The 16,150-nt window shown below is 33.8% G+C and overlaps 1 protein-coding gene across 1 annotated transcript; it reads right to left on the bottom strand.

The window, feature by feature from the left end:
• Positions 1–8,474: 8,474 nt before the first annotated feature.
• Positions 8,475–16,150, bottom strand: LOC139892901 (pyrophosphate--fructose 6-phosphate 1-phosphotransferase subunit alpha-like). Its single transcript, XM_071876027.1, has 19 exons — positions 15,942–16,150; positions 14,319–14,491; positions 13,867–13,979; positions 13,684–13,758; positions 13,479–13,592; positions 13,329–13,396; positions 13,058–13,141; positions 12,742–12,795; positions 12,159–12,239; positions 11,972–12,065; positions 11,593–11,666; positions 10,884–10,994; positions 10,749–10,793; positions 10,605–10,661; positions 10,397–10,501; positions 10,192–10,308; positions 9,259–9,362; positions 9,001–9,166; positions 8,475–8,770 (listed from the first exon to the last, which is right to left on the bottom strand). Exons 1-19 carry the CDS (start codon positions 16,029–16,031, stop codon positions 8,657–8,659), a joined length of 1,839 nt encoding a protein of 612 aa, XP_071732128.1. The 5' UTR covers positions 16,032–16,150; the 3' UTR covers positions 8,475–8,656.

The raw sequence follows: 16,150 nt of genomic DNA on the forward strand, positions 1-16,150 counted from the left end.
ACTCTTGGTGGTATAAACACGTATACCCAGCCCCATCCCCCGCCCTAAAAATAGATACATTATATACACACATGTATAATCATTCCACTCACCTCAAGACTCTTGTGAAAGCTAACCGAGCTTGCAAACCTTCAATGTAAGGTACCTATTACATTATGCATTTATTAACATACAAACTAGTTGAATTAAATGCCAACCACAACCCTTGAGCATTTAATGACCCGTTTGCATTAAAAGACTCAACTACACCAAAACCGCCCATTAATGGCCATGCCTCGTCATAAATCACTAAAAGCTAGTGATTAGGGTTTAATAACATCAACTAACATAAACTTGGTGTATTTCATACCCATTTCACCCAATTAGGCCAACTAGTGTACTTTTGACTCTTTGACTCACAAATCAAGTCAAACTTACACAATAACAACTCTTTCATCATTTCAAAAGTGCATTAATGACTAACAACATCATTTAGCACTTATATCCTCAAATCACTAGACCAAACCCTAGATAATAGCTATTTAGGATTTCCTTTCAACAATCCAACCCAAAAACCCACCCATTTAACCCTCAAATGGGTCACACTAGTTCCATATGAACCAAACCCTAGTTTAAACTAGTTAAAACTCAAGACTTAGAGTTAGAACTTACCAAGACTATGAATGTGTAGCTAGAGATACGATGAGCAACTTTAATTCTCGCTTCTAGGATTGATTCACAAAACTTCACCTTCAAATCTTAAGTTTAATCTAAGTGGGTTTTAGGATTTGAGAGGAAATTAAGAAAGAAAAAGGAAAAGAAATGAGAATAAAGAATAAGTGATTGATATTAAAGGCTCCATCCAGATCTACACGCGAAAAGACCAAATTGCCCCTAAACCCTATTTAATTTTAAGTGGAAATTCGGAGTCAGAACTGCAGAATTGCGGCAGCGCGGCACCTTTGTCGCGGCGCGACATAAAGAAGGAAAAACCACCCTTCTTAGCTCAAGTTCTGATCTGGATTTGCTTTGTTTATCGCGGCGCGGCCCCGTTTGTCGCGGCGCGACGTTAATCTAGGTCTGGTCACTTCGACTACAAATCATAAAACGAAGGTTCAAACACAAGCACAACAACTTTCACCCTTCCTATGCACGTCTAAACCTCAACCTTAAGTCTCACACGACTCGACGCCAATCACGACACATTCATAAATGCGTACGCGCATGCATTTTAATATACCTATATATATATACATATACATATATGCACTTACATATAACTAACACTTAGTTCATTTAATCACATAACGAGTAAGTTATAAGCGTACTATTGATTAAGTACGTACCTTTAGATGCGCACGGGAAAACGGGGTGTTACAATAACAGTAATTTAATGTAGGCCACGAGATTTCGTATTCAAAACAGTATGAAAAGTATATGCTTAAACGTGGGCACTTGGTAACTAACTTAACGTAAATATCACCCCCTAAAAGTACACTTGGCGAGTGCGTAAGTTTACTAAGTATTAAACACCCATTAAATGCTAGCGCGACTAGCCCGAGTGGGGATGTCAAACCCTATGGATCCATATCTAAGATTCGCGTTCACAGGTTCCAAAACCAATGACTAAACGTTACCGAGCTAAGGGGAAAGTTTATGCCGTTATATAACCCACACATATATAAAGTTTAAGTACTCGTGCCTAGTAAGTAAAACATAAAAAGCGCATGTATTCTCAGTCCCAAAAATAGTTGAAGTAAAAAGGAAGCTATAACTCACAGTGAAAGTGCAGTAAAATCGGTACGAATAAGTAAACGAGTAAGTCGGTCCGAAAGTTTGTCAACCTAAGTCAAAGGTTACTAAGTCAGTAAATCATCCCAAAAGGTTTATAAATAAATAAATTAAGTCTTAAGTATCATCATCATCATCGTACTTAAAAAGTAAAGTAAGTTTTCAATCAAGAATAGAGATCGAAACAAAGGCTGACTTCGTTCAGATGCTAAGACCTCTATATAAACTTAAATGATGCGCGGTCAGTGACCAAGGCTCCGTATGTGAGTCATTTTCCCGCTATCCGATTTTCAGATCCGAACTCGATGTCATTTGGCCGTGGCGACGGTCCAAGCGCGAGTAGGTCAGAATTTTTCAGCACGTCGTTACAAGGGCGTAGTGACTTTCGGAAGGCTATAAATCCTAAACCGTATATCGTATTAAGACGAGTCTTAAATGAAAAGTCATCTACTAGAACCGAAATATCTGGAAATCAACTTTTATAGAAGCCCAGGAGCCTGATCAGACCCTGAAATACAGAAAGCAAGTGCTCCGGTGGGTTTCTTGGTGTTTGATGCTCATCACGGTTCTCATCCTTGATGCGTATAAGCCTCAAGTGTACAACTCTTGATGTTTTAGCATCACTTTAACCAAGGTTTAACCATCAACACACAAAGTTAAGACTAAGAAATAAAACACAACTCATGTGAGAGTTGAGCAAGGTGATGAACCAAAGTTACATCAATTTCTTAGTTTCAACACAAGTACAAGTTCTATTAAGCTATAAACTTTGAATCAAACTAAATAAGCAAGACCTTAAGCTATAGAACTTAGATCTTAGCTAAGTATTAAAGACCTTAGACTAAAAAGTCTAGATCTCATGTTCTTGGTGAAACCCTAAGTCATAACACTTAGACTTTCAACTTTTACACAACCATAAGTTATAAAACTTAGATCTTGTAAAGTGAACATAAGCTAGTGAGTTTGTTTAAACAAAGTAGAAGATCATAAGTTACACAACTTAGATCAAACAAAAAAATGAAACCCTAAGCTAAAGAGCTTGAATTCCTAACAATACTTATGAGATCTCAAGCTAGTAATCCTGTATCTTTTGTTTAATGAAAATATAAGTCACAAATCTAAAGTACAACAAACTAAAGAAGATCATAAGTTAGTAAACTTTTGATCCTAACTAGCTTTTGGTAGAAACTTCAAGCTAGTAAGCTTGTATTTCAAACTTTCTTGAAGATCCATAAAGTAAAGTGTTGGATCTACAAGTTACATGAAGATCATAAACATAGGTTTTGATCTTTAAACACAATTAAAGAGAATCTTAAGTTAGTAACTTAGATCTAACAAGATTATGAAGATTCAAAGCTAAAAAGCTTGAATCCTTCATGTTCTTGAAGATTCTTCAAAACAAAGTTAAATCTTACAAGAGTAATGAAGATTCAAGTTACAAAACTTGAATCTTTGTTCATGATGATGATGATTCATGAATTAAAGTAAGAAAAGAAAGAAAAAGAAATCAAGAACTTACAAGTTCTTCAAGTAATTGAGAGAAAACTTTAGAGTGAGAAAGTAGAGAGAAGTGTGTGTGTTTGAATGAAATGAAATGAGAGAATGAAGTGAGATTTAAAAAAAAAATGAAGTGGTGGTGTGGGTGGTTGTAGGCCGACGGTTTGGGGAGGGGTGGGGGGACTATCTTGGCCTCATGTGGTGTGGCTTGGTGTGGTCCATGGTGGTGGTACTAGGTGATGTTGACATGTTGGGTGGTTTGAGACATAATGCAAGCCTTGGTACATAAGCATGCATGATACTTGTCTAATTATTTACATGGACTTAATTATAATTACATGGGCTAATTAACCCATTAAGTGGTCCACTAAGTTGAGTAGGTTAGGCCATGGAAGTCCATTAAGGTGTTAAGTCCATTAAGGTAACTAGTAAGCATTAGTAAACACTAAGCATAATTAAGGAACCATAAAGCCAAGTAATGGTCGTGAATAAATAAAAATTATGTTTACGTAGTCATAATATTCCAATTATGACAAAAGTTTAACGTGCACCAAGTACGTGGCTCGTTTTAAACAATAAGTGACACTAACGGTCGTAAATGCATTCAAGGATCATGTTAAGCAACTAAATACTTAAAAACACGTTGTAAGGCATTAACGAAAGTAATTAACATAATTAATGATCCCAGAATAAAATCTAAATTAGTACGCACAAATACGCAGTTTCGTGAAAGTAATAAATATAAATAAAAGTCGAAAAAGTCAGGTCGTTATACCGATGTTGGAAAGATATATTAAAATTATGCTATAAGCATTCATAATGTGATAAGTTATTATAAGTGCATTAATAAAATGCTTAATATCTCCATGATGTGGCCCTTGGTCTAATAAGACATTGTTATCACTAATTTCCGTATTTCTTTGTAAAGATTTAATCTTTACATAATTTTTTGCGATTTGCTCATCAATTTTCTTATAAGAAATTTCTTATGATAAAGAAAATAAAAATCTTTCTTTCGCTTTTATATGAGATTTAATATTATTAATCTCATGATATTTAGGTTGAAAATAAACTTAAAATTAATCTTCTTTTCTTCTACATTTGCTATTATCCCTTTTATTGAAACATGTTGAATAGGAAATAACATATGTAAAAAGGATTTTCAAGAATGACTTCTTGAGATAAATTCTTAACCATTATAAACAGCATTTCTAAACATACACCATCTACACAAATTGCTGCATCTGATAGTTTATAGTTTGTTGCTAAACCCGAACCATCAGCTGTATATAACAATTGTGTAGCCTTTGAAAAATATTTAGAAGGTATTAACCCTTCGTTAACACAGTTTAAATCTGCTCCTGAATCTGTAAGAGCGATTATTTCAATAACCAACTTTTTATAAACTACAAACTTTTGAATACCACTTATAAGTGATCACTTTATCTATAAGATTAATAAATGATAAACTTTTCTTTTTATCATCATCGTGCTTTATCTCATTAGATATTTCAAGAGTATTAACTCTTTCCGTTAATTCCTTAACTTTTGGAACTAACTATTTTAATTCTCTAATTTCAACTTTTAGTTGATTAACTTCCCTTTTTAAATCGGGAACCGTTGGCTCTTTTTCTTTAGTCTTAATTAATTTATCTAAGACTGGTTGTAAACTATAATTTTCCTCTAGATTTCTTATTTTTATTTCCTTTTGTAAAGGAGTCGTTGATGATTCTCCTTCTTTAAGGCTACTAAAATATTGCTCCATAATAAACCTCGACTATCTGGATCAGTTATTTTATCAATAAAATCTAACATAATATTTTCTGATTTTTTCAAAACACATAAACCATTTCTTCTACAAATTGCTTTGTAATAGTCGCATTGACCATCACAATTATTTGATCTATCTGAGTCAGCAGATAAATAATCTGACGTGTCATCATTAGAGATAACATATATGTCCATATCTTCGGACGAATCTTGACTGTAGATGACAGCTAAAGCTTTGTCGTCATCTATCATAAGATTATTAATCTTTTTATATTTACAGTTATTAGCCACGTGACCTTGCTTGCCACACCTATAACATATAATGCTTTGCTTTTTCTTTACACTTTCTTTATGTCGTTTTCTTTTGACATAAAATTGGTTCTTATCTTTAAGATAAGATTTCTTTTGATTCTTATTTTGTCTCTTATAATCATTTTTTCTCCAATTATTTTTCTTTGGCACACTTTTTAAAGGTGGATATCATAGATTTGCTCACAGAAATTACCAACTATTTGATGTCTTGACATCTTCTTTTGTCAGTCTTGGAATTTTAACTCATTGCATACTAAAACTCCTTTCGCGGTAATTTCTGCTGCTAATTCACCAAATGTGAATTCTGAATAGGGAATTATCCCTGCATTCTTTTGCTTAATTCTATTTCTAACCCTTTCTGCAAACCAATGAGGAAGGCCAGAAATGAATTTTTCTTTCCAAATGTCTTGACTAGAATCGGGTCTAGAAAAGACTCTGGTAAAGAATTCATCTTTAGACCACTTGAAGTGGGATAAATCTGGACATCTTAGATTTAATAACTGCTCATAATTTACATCTAATTGAAGATGTGTAGCTCCGATAAAATGTGCAGCTATTGTAAAAACTAATGTATTAACACAATATGAAACTAATACAGATGTACTAGCTTGATCTGGAGATTGTTCATGTTTTACAACATTCTTAACTTGACTTTTAGCCTCATCGGAAAGTGTAAAATCCCACCAGCCTCGTAGTTGTCCATTAAAACTGGCAACTATTGCTTCGGCAATTTGGAATCACTATTTCCTTTAATTTTAGCAGTTGTAGCGAATATCATCATGTAATGTAATACTGATTTAGTTTGATATTCACTCATGCCATCTATATTCCATTCTTGTAAGGAATTTCCATCGAAGTGGACTAGATTAAATTCCTTTGGTTCTTCATATAGAAGATCAATTGGTGAAGGCCTAGGATAATATGGCTTTGAAGGAACTATTATCTTAGTATCCTGGTAATTAATTGCAGTGTTATTAATCTGCATAGCTTTTCCTTTCACGGGTTCGGAAAGAAAAACTTTTTCTAAAGTTTTAACTTCAATTCTATGAGAATCTTCAGAATTATCTGAATCATCAGTATATTCAGAAACACTCTCATTTTCTTTAGATAAAACAAAAGCTTCATGAGTTGTATCTTGATTTTCTTTCGATGAAGAAACCATTTCATTAACCTTTGCTTTTTGACTTACTTTAAGACTTTTAAGTCTTTTAGTTAATTCATTAATTAACTCTAAATTTCTTGAATTATTTCCAAGATTAAAATTTAATGATGATGAAGCCATAAGCCTCATATTAATTGGCTTTTCAATTTTTTCATTTCTTTCAATTGGTTTAACCATTTGCTTAGTGGTTCTAGCACTATGATTAATCAACATATCTTCAATTCTAGTGGTTTGTGCTCCAATCGTTTGTAAGCACTGGTTAGTATAATTATTCTGTTGAACAACTGATACTAACTCACCAGTTACCCTATAAGGCGTCGCCCTCACTTCCGTATCATCAACCTTAAATTACACTCTGGAGGGTGAATAGATTTCTTATGAGGACCGGTTTTCAATAAAGAAAACTTTTAATCTCGCCTCATTTATGGTTAATAAACTTTCTTTGCTAATATTCATGAATTCAAAGAAATCAATAACTCCATTTTCTTTTACGTAAACATTATATCGAATATGGAGATATGTTTTTAGCTTTTCAGGCAGAGCCCGAAAAAGATTTCTTTTTTCTTCATTTTTTGGAGAATCATATAATATAATTATCTACATTTAGCTTTTACTTTGTCACTAAGATAATAATCTTCCGCTTTACTAAGCATATTGATGCTATATCCCATATCCGAAAAAGTAGGAGACTTGACTCTCACTTCTTCGACTTCCATGGGATTATGATCAGAAGACCCTGAGTGATATTGTGGCTGGAAAACCTGTTCAGAGGTTCTCCTTATCCCACTAACCGAGGGTTTTGCTGATTCATATTGAGTTCCTCTCGAATAAGGAATTGTTTCTACAAAGGACTTTGATTTTCTTAGTCTAGGCGATTCAGTTCTAACCTAAACTAGAAGGTACTCTTACCGTCCTTGCTGATGATAATCGTATTTCAACATCTCCATCTGGAGTTTCTATTATTTCTTCTAATTCCCTTTCCTCTGGGACAAAAGGAGGGTTTGCCTCTTCTAGTAACCACTGTTGTGGTGGTACTATTTGATTTCAAGGGATTCTTTTTGGTATTTTAACCAATTGTTTTGAATTTATATATGTTTGAATTAAAACAGTTGATTGCTCTCTTTCTAAACAAGCTGACATTCTTTTCATAGCCCCCATAGCTGCTCGGGAGGAAATCTTGAAACCGATACGGTCAAGTAAAACCCCCCTCACCCCCTCCCCTTTACCCCCCAAACGATATGGGAAAGGTGTCATGGGTGGATACTTCATGGCAGTGATGAAATTGTGTTTTTAATATGTAGCCAAGGGGGTCGAACTCCTGACCTCCCCTAAAGGAGGCAGACCACCAACCGATGGACCACATCACAACTTCGGTATGGTTGTTAGCAGTTAGTCTTTGATTAGTAATCGAAGGAAAGCGCTGATGTGATAGACAGTGATACTATGACATAACGTCATGGTTAAGAATGGTCTTATAGCTGCAAGAAACACGTAAAGGATGCTGACATGGAATCACCATAGTGGGAATATGGGGGTACTTGTCCATAGTGTTGTAAAAGAATAATAATAATTCTCTACGTAATAAACAAATAATTCACTAAAATATTACTATAAAATGTAGAAAAACATACACATCAGTTCACTTGGTCTAAAGGTTAAATTCTTATGATGAAACATGCCAAAAGAGTGAAGAAGGCCAAGCACTTAAAAAGCATCTGGAATGTATTGAAAATATATATTTGCAAACATATTTTCAGATTCAGATACAAAAAAGCTAAGAAAATGCTCGAAAAATTTAACTGTCAACCTGTCCATTTTGGCAGCAAGTGCAACTACACAATATGCAGCTACTGCTAAACTGTTGGTCCTTCAAGACCCAAAAAATGCTAAAAACTGACAAAGTATGCATTGTTTCTCTTTAAAACCCAAAAAAATGCTAAAGATTGACAAAATGTATGCATTGTTTCTCATTTTTAAAACTTCCAAAAACCAGACCCAGGAAACAAAAACTACATAATGTCAATACCAGTATCCGAAATCTAACTGTTTGCCTTAGACAAAAAATAAGAAACTCATCCCAAAACTAAGAAAATAAAGTTAAAACCATATAATTAAATGCTAGAAATCAGCAGCCGTAATGATTTGTTATTCTAGGCTTTGTGAGGTCATGACAGAAAGAACGTCAGTCACCGAAGACATGGCACTCAATGCAGCTTTCAGAACGTCTTGAGAACATCCTGGCTTCACAATCGTTCTTACCTATACAAATTTATTCATAAATTTAGTGTATTACCAAAATTAATAAGACCTTTGTGACCATATTTGACATGATAATAATAATAATATTGTTTACAAAAGATAACGGATAGTAAAAAACGTTCCTGGTCATTTGACACATACTAAAGAGATGACTAACATGTGACAAACACTAAAGAATGAATAACATATAATAAAATTAAAATATAATATAATATGATATAATAATATACCTTATCAAGATAGTCGTTCAATTCCTTGATACGGCCCATGTAATCCAAGTCCTCGACACACAAGCTGACAGCCTTAGAATCAGCACCTGGGCCTTCAAACTGAAGGGGTCCAGGGTTTCGGTAAATATCATCCATCAAGAATCTACTTGCATTCTTTCGAAGCAGCCTGCACCAAATTTCATAATGTTCCTTCCATTATAGTATAATACTTTTAGTTTAGTTAGATATTTTAATAAAGTGAAATGAAACTTGACATACTCGTATACTTTGCCTCTTAAATCGACAGTAGCAGGATGAACAACCGGTTTACCAATTGTTGCAGCCCCTGAGCCGCGACCATAATGCTTTACGGTCATCATAGTCTAGACAGTCCAATCAAAATAATTCATTAGTCCATATATTGAAGCAGATCAAAGAGTTAAAAGTCTTAACTTTTAGTATTTAATTCATACATCATGATTGAATCCATCATATGTCAATTTCAAAGCTACGAGTGTTTATCACATATTCACATGTGACCATTGCCATAACCACGTTTAATCATAATTCAGATATATTATCGTTTTGGTGTTTAATCACATTAGTTGTAGTTTTGATCATATGCGAACTTAAAATTTAAATCACATGTATATAGTTTTATTTGACAAGAAAAAAGATTAGATAAAAAAACTCAATTATAGCCACATGTTATATTACACAATATCCCATGTGATACATGTGATATTACACAGATATACATGTGATACTATACGGTAAGATATTTTAAACCCAAGAAAAAACAGAAAAAATTAGAGTATCAGAAAGCATAACACATAACTGATACTCCATAATTGAAAAGATAAAAATGATATCTAAGTGATACTTTTATAATTTGTTTACTAGCCGTATTTGAGATATTTATTTTTTTTAAAGGGGAGGACATGGGTTTCATTAGATTTACTACTCCAACCCCTACAACTAGAGGTTTCTGTTCTTAATCCTCAACAAATTTCATATTTTCATTTGAACTCAACTCTTAAAATAAAATAGTTTTTGTAATCAGTTTAACACATTAAATTTTAAGTAAAAAAATAAAAATAAAAATTGACAAGAAGGTGTTTGTGGTTCAACCCAACCAGCTTCCATTCATTCTAATTTTTAACCCATTTTGACCCAATTCCCAACCCATTTTGACCCAATACCCAACCCTACCGTTATTGGAGCAGCACCACATCGCCATTTGTTTGAAGGATTCTTCAAGTTTGTGACAGTTGCCATATAACCATTCAAACCAGCTGCAAGAATATGGTAACATATATGCCCAAGGACCTACAATATAATTGTTTTGAATTAAGGTAAAGCGGTAGCTAGATTTTACGTCCGAATATTCACATTTATTGGCTAAATTTGAACTTACATAGGCATAGTCACAATCAAACTTGGAAGGCAAAGAACCCCGAGCTTGGTAGCCAAAAAAGTGGCATATGGCATTAAATTTCTTCCCCTTGTATGTACCTTCTTTCTGTTTGCATATTCAAATTTTCATATTAGCATGTCATTTATGTTATATGTATATAAGCTATGATTGTAGTTTAAAAACTTGTAGCTTCAAGTCATAATCGTACCAATCGTTTGTTGATTTCTGCTTCCACAAGTTCAGCCAGAAGCTTCTCGGTCTCAATCTAAAAAACAATGTATGCAACAATCAATGTTTGTGAAACACAGTTTGTAATAAGTTTATGGTATTATGAAGGTCATGGATGAAGAACCTGAGACAACTGGGCTGAGTCATCTGATTCGGGATGAAGAAGAAGCTGCAACAATAAAGATTATTCATATGAGAACTAGTATACAGGTTTAAGATATGGGTTTTTTGTAATGTTTAGCATTATGTTAAACTGAACCTGTTTCCTAATAAATGGCGGCATAAATTCAAACAAGGCAGATGCCCAGGGCGACAATTTTGTTGATATATTATCAGCAGAGACGCCTTGTCGAAGAAGACTATGAATTTCCTGAAATGACAACTCATTAATATCATAACATCCAGCAAAAATTTCATAGCTATGGAAACGAAATATGCAATTTAATATTTTTACTTTTTTTAGAAAGGCAAACTCACACACCCAAAATGAATTTTATTCACAAATATATACATAATGTCATATTAGGACTTGAACCCATGACCTCGAGATACCGCTAGGCCAAGGGCCCTTTGGTACTGAAAACTCATATAAAGAACAGAACAGTGTCATCTAAGAGACAACAACATGTTCAATGTCGAAGTATTCAATTTGTTTGAGAAAACAGATAATTTAATTTTCTAAAATGTGTTTAGATCTTTCTACTTTGACATTTGAAAAAAACAATATAAAGTAATCATATCGCAATTCATATTCATATACTAACAGGGTACTTAAAAGAGTGTTTTTAAAATGTTTATTGAATCCTGGCTCTAATGAAAGAAAAAGGAAAACAACCTTAATGATCTAAATGCTGCCTAATAAAACTTACGGGTCATCAATTGGTTTATTAAGTGCTTGCTGGAAAATATGATAGACCCTAAATAAAAGCGAATACATAAAAGAGAATTACTCTGCCAAGTGTAGTTACCTGTAATAGTGCAAAAACTTCAGGGATGCTTTCTATAAGCCCTTCGGGAAGTAGGATGACACCATGATTCTTGTCTGAACGTCAAACAAAAGATTAAGAGCTATGCTAATATCAACAAGCACCGAGTATTAATCGCAAATATAGAAAATTGATGTGTTGTCGTGTCTAAAAACCATATTAAATCTCCGAATAAAAGACTTTTGTGATTTTATGTAATAGAAATAAACGTTGGTCAACTTTAAACCCAAATGACCCACTCCCTTACTAGCCAAATTTTTTTATTTGATGTATTTGAGAAGAAACGCAACCTGATTACAACAAATCACGTATAAGTGGGTCAATATTGTCACCTCTAGAAGCTTCAAATACCATCACATACCTTGCCCTGCTCTGGCTTGCACGGCATCACAGATCTGTTTGGTTAAGTCAAAAAGGGTAAGCTTTGAAGCAGCAACTTCTTCAGCAAGGATAACCTACAAAGAAGATACAGACTATTAATTCGAGGAACAAAAAGCATAACAGAAAAATATAAAAAATTTATAAAATGGAAGGGAACGTAAGTGCACCATATTAGGGTGTGACTGCAGAGTGCACTCCACAGCAACATGAGAAGCCTTCCTACCCATTAGCCGGATAAAATAGTAGTACTACAAAGAAAGAAGGCGATTTAACAAGATATTGATGTGTTAAGTATCATAAAAGCAAGAAGACATGAGAATTAAACTTCGGAATGATATTAGGTTAAAGGTGGTAATTTTAACCCAATGAAATCAATTCAGGCTATGTTTTATCACTAACAAGTCAAGCAGGTACAATCATAACTAGCTTAAAGAAAATGGGGAAAATTGATCAAATAGGTCGAAAGTCGCCCAAAGTAATATTTACAAATACATAAAACCATTAAAATCATCTTATTCATAAAATTATATTATCAAAAAAATATACTATTTTTCACAAACACTTTAAGAAGCTAATTAGTTATTTAAAGATCTAAAAAGTAGACGAAAAGTATTTTCAGATCAACCCGGCCTATTTCGACCCACACCAAAGAATTGCTTGTTGAGCCCACCTTGCTAACTCCCTATTGAAGGCAATATGAGTGTATTAAAGATTATCAACATTACTTGATAGGAGTCTAAGAGGGCTTACCTTTTCAGCGGAAAGAGCATCTGTGCAGACGTTGCTGATGAGTTGAGAGTTAACCTAAAGGAAAACCAAATCGGTGACTACAGGTAAGAAAGCATTTTGATAACAGTTAACACCAAATAACAAAAGGATTTATGTTAACAAAACTTAAACATCTCAGTTTATTCAGAAGATATGTATGATACTCATTTCGTCTGAATCATTTCATTAAATGTGTTGCTATGGTAATACAACACTAGCATAGGAGAACCATAAATCATAACAATTGAATACACTAGAATTATCACTATGGATGGAGTTGAAACTTTCAGATCTCTACCTTGCATATAGTATCAAATCCAACATTTGCTTCAACAAACTGGTTCTTAAGATCTCCATTTAAGGTAACTGGTACTCCAATCACCTGTGGAGAAGGAAACACCGTCAACAATCTTGCAAATACAATGCAAAATAAATCATAGTATGTGACACATCTCAGTCCATAAATAACTTATTACATTTCAAAAGATTGTAATACATTGCCTATGAAGGATAGACTTTTAACTTCAATCCCTAATATAGTCTCAACATTATATAAACCTTATAACTACCTTTGTAGCACATTTTGCTTCAGCAAAGGTCTCAGCAAGCTGAGCAGCATCAGTATTAGACGTTACGCCTACAAGAAAGCATGAGTTAGTAAACAACATGACAAAAAGTTATTCTCGATAATTGTCTTTCATCATAGTTCATAAATGTACCTCCAACAATGACTAGGGTATCCAAGTTCAAAGCCTTGCAAGCTGTCATAGCGGAATTTACTTGTTCCGTTGTTCTAATTTGATCCTTGGTTCGTCCCAACAAGTCATAACCACCTTCAAAGGATTAATAGTAAAAAAATGTAAGTACTTCAACGAGCAAATAATAAAACGCATATTACAAAATTTCATAATTTCGCATAAATACCTTGATTTTTGTAGGTTGCAAGGATATCATCTGTGATCTCGAGAGTTTTTTGAGCAAACAAACCTTCAGAACCACCTAATTACACGCATAACACAATCCTTGAGTATCGAATTTACCATCTACCCACCCCTAAAATTAAACCCACGTTCAAAATAACAGCACATGAAATGAGTGAATGCTTACCCAAAAAACCAAGCAAAGTACTCTTAGGGTTGTGAATTTTGAGAGCTTCATGAAGACCCCATACAATGTTATGTCCGCCAGGAGATTGTCTACCACAGAACACCAATCCAACCCTGATAGAAAAAAAAAAGTAAGAAGGAAGTATTGTAAGATCAAATTCACAAAATTATGATAAAACAGAACTTTTTTGAGGTGAGCAATTATAAAAACAAAAAATTAATCTTTTTAAACACTAAAGCCCTAAATGAGATTCCTGGTTTGCAGATGACATGTAATTATTTGAACAATACATGATAACGTATCACACACATTCATGATGGAACAGAAATCTATTAAAGCGGCGTTCATATACAGAATAAGAGTGTTCTTCACTAAAATCTGCGAACATTTTTTTATCTAAAACTGAAGTACTGTGAGCTACTATTAAAAAGAAATAAGAAAACAAACCGCACCTCACTGCAGGATGCTCACTAATAGTCTGAGCGTTGGCTGTTTTAGATGTCTCTCTGAAAAAATGAGCAAGAGGTCGACCATAAGTGTGAGGAAATGATCGAGCTATTGCATTAGCACCAGCAGGATCAGCTGCAGCAGTTGCGTCACCAAACTCTACTCTCACAGTAGTTCCCTATGCACCAACCCATAAAACATGTTAATAATCCATCCAGTATATCATTGAAACAACAAAACCCAATCCCACAAAAGTGGGGTATGGGGGAGGTAAGATGTAGACAATTCTTCCCCTATCCTAGAATAAAGAGAAGTCATTTCTTTACCCGGAGTGAAACACGTCAAGAGTAAAGAAAGTCCTCCCTCTTAATATTCTATGGATAGAGAGATTGCTTCCGAATGATCCTCCGGCCGATAAGTAGGTTAAAAAATAAAAATTCGAGACGCCATGAAAATGGTATAATCAAATTTCCATGGGTTTTAAAACTGCATGAAGTTCAATTTAGGCTCTAAATGACAGCCAAGTCGCAATAAAACAGATAATCACAATAAAACAGCTGCTTAGATAATTTTAAAGATTTCTCAATAATCTTATAACTCATTAATTTGATAATAAATTATAAATAACCATTAATACATAACCAAGTAACCACAATCACTCTCGGTAATAGGGGCATAATAAATCAGTCGAAAATTTAACAAGCTACCCGGGCTAGCGTGTTTAGCTTGAATTGGCATTTCAGTTTTGTAGTATTTAAGCTTCAGTCAAGATAAGGTTACTGTTCAATTAGGTTTACTAGCTGAGGTGAGCTGAATATTCGATTCGGCTTGTTTTAAACTCGTTCAATTATTTTGAGTCAAATAAGTCTATTGAGCTAAACAAGTCAAACAGGCCTAGTTTATACAGAAGACTTTAACTTAATATCTCGAGCATAAACGAGCTTATGCTAGCTAAAGGTCGAGCGGTGAAACAATATTACAGAACTCGAACTCGAACTCGCAAATGAGCAACTTGAGCTTAAAAATATATTTCAATTAATATCTAATATAAGCATATAACTCAAATCTCTAAATAAGCATTGATGTCCAACTGAAAAAAGATTACGTATGATGTGTCCACAAGAGTCAACCATACACATCACTCTTGCACAACCTAAACAAAATTACTGCATTTTGTAACATTAAATCACTCTCAAGCTATAAACTCACAAATCTCCAACAAAAAAAATTAAAAAATAAAACTGTTATATATCTGTTTATTTATAAATGTGATATTAAAATTAAATACATGCATACAAACACTATACATAACTATTAAAACAGACTAAGTGATAAAGTGGATCTCAAAGTATTCACAAAGCATCCAAAGAGGTGACACCAATAAAGAAAACAGCAACTACAACAAAAGGTCTCACGTGATCTGCACGAGACAGATATACTTCAATTGCATCGGATCAACGAATATTCATAAACTTTACATTCACGAATCCTTGATTCGATCCGTACTAAACCTTACAAAACAAATACAATGCCAATACATACACAAGTATATATATTTATATTATATATACATTATTATACAAATTATATGAAAATAAATCTGAATAAAACAAATATTAATAATAAACCTGAAGACAAGGAGGAAGTTCAGGTTTGTATAACGATCGAGTCTTTTGTAGATTAGAAAGCTCGCGTGGAACTCCGTAGTCTGAATCCATTTATCGCTTGAAAAAAACAAAAAAAAGTGGTTTTAGTTGGATTGAAATTGTGTGTCTACACACACCCTGTGTCTTCTGTAGAAACGAAAAAGAGTGTATTGTGATGGGAAGGGGGCGCT

Source organism: Rutidosis leptorrhynchoides, chromosome 2 (assembly GCF_046630445.1).
Source record: "Rutidosis leptorrhynchoides isolate AG116_Rl617_1_P2 chromosome 2, CSIRO_AGI_Rlap_v1, whole genome shotgun sequence".
In the NCBI taxonomy this organism is placed as follows: Eukaryota; Viridiplantae; Streptophyta; class Magnoliopsida; order Asterales; family Asteraceae; genus Rutidosis; species Rutidosis leptorrhynchoides.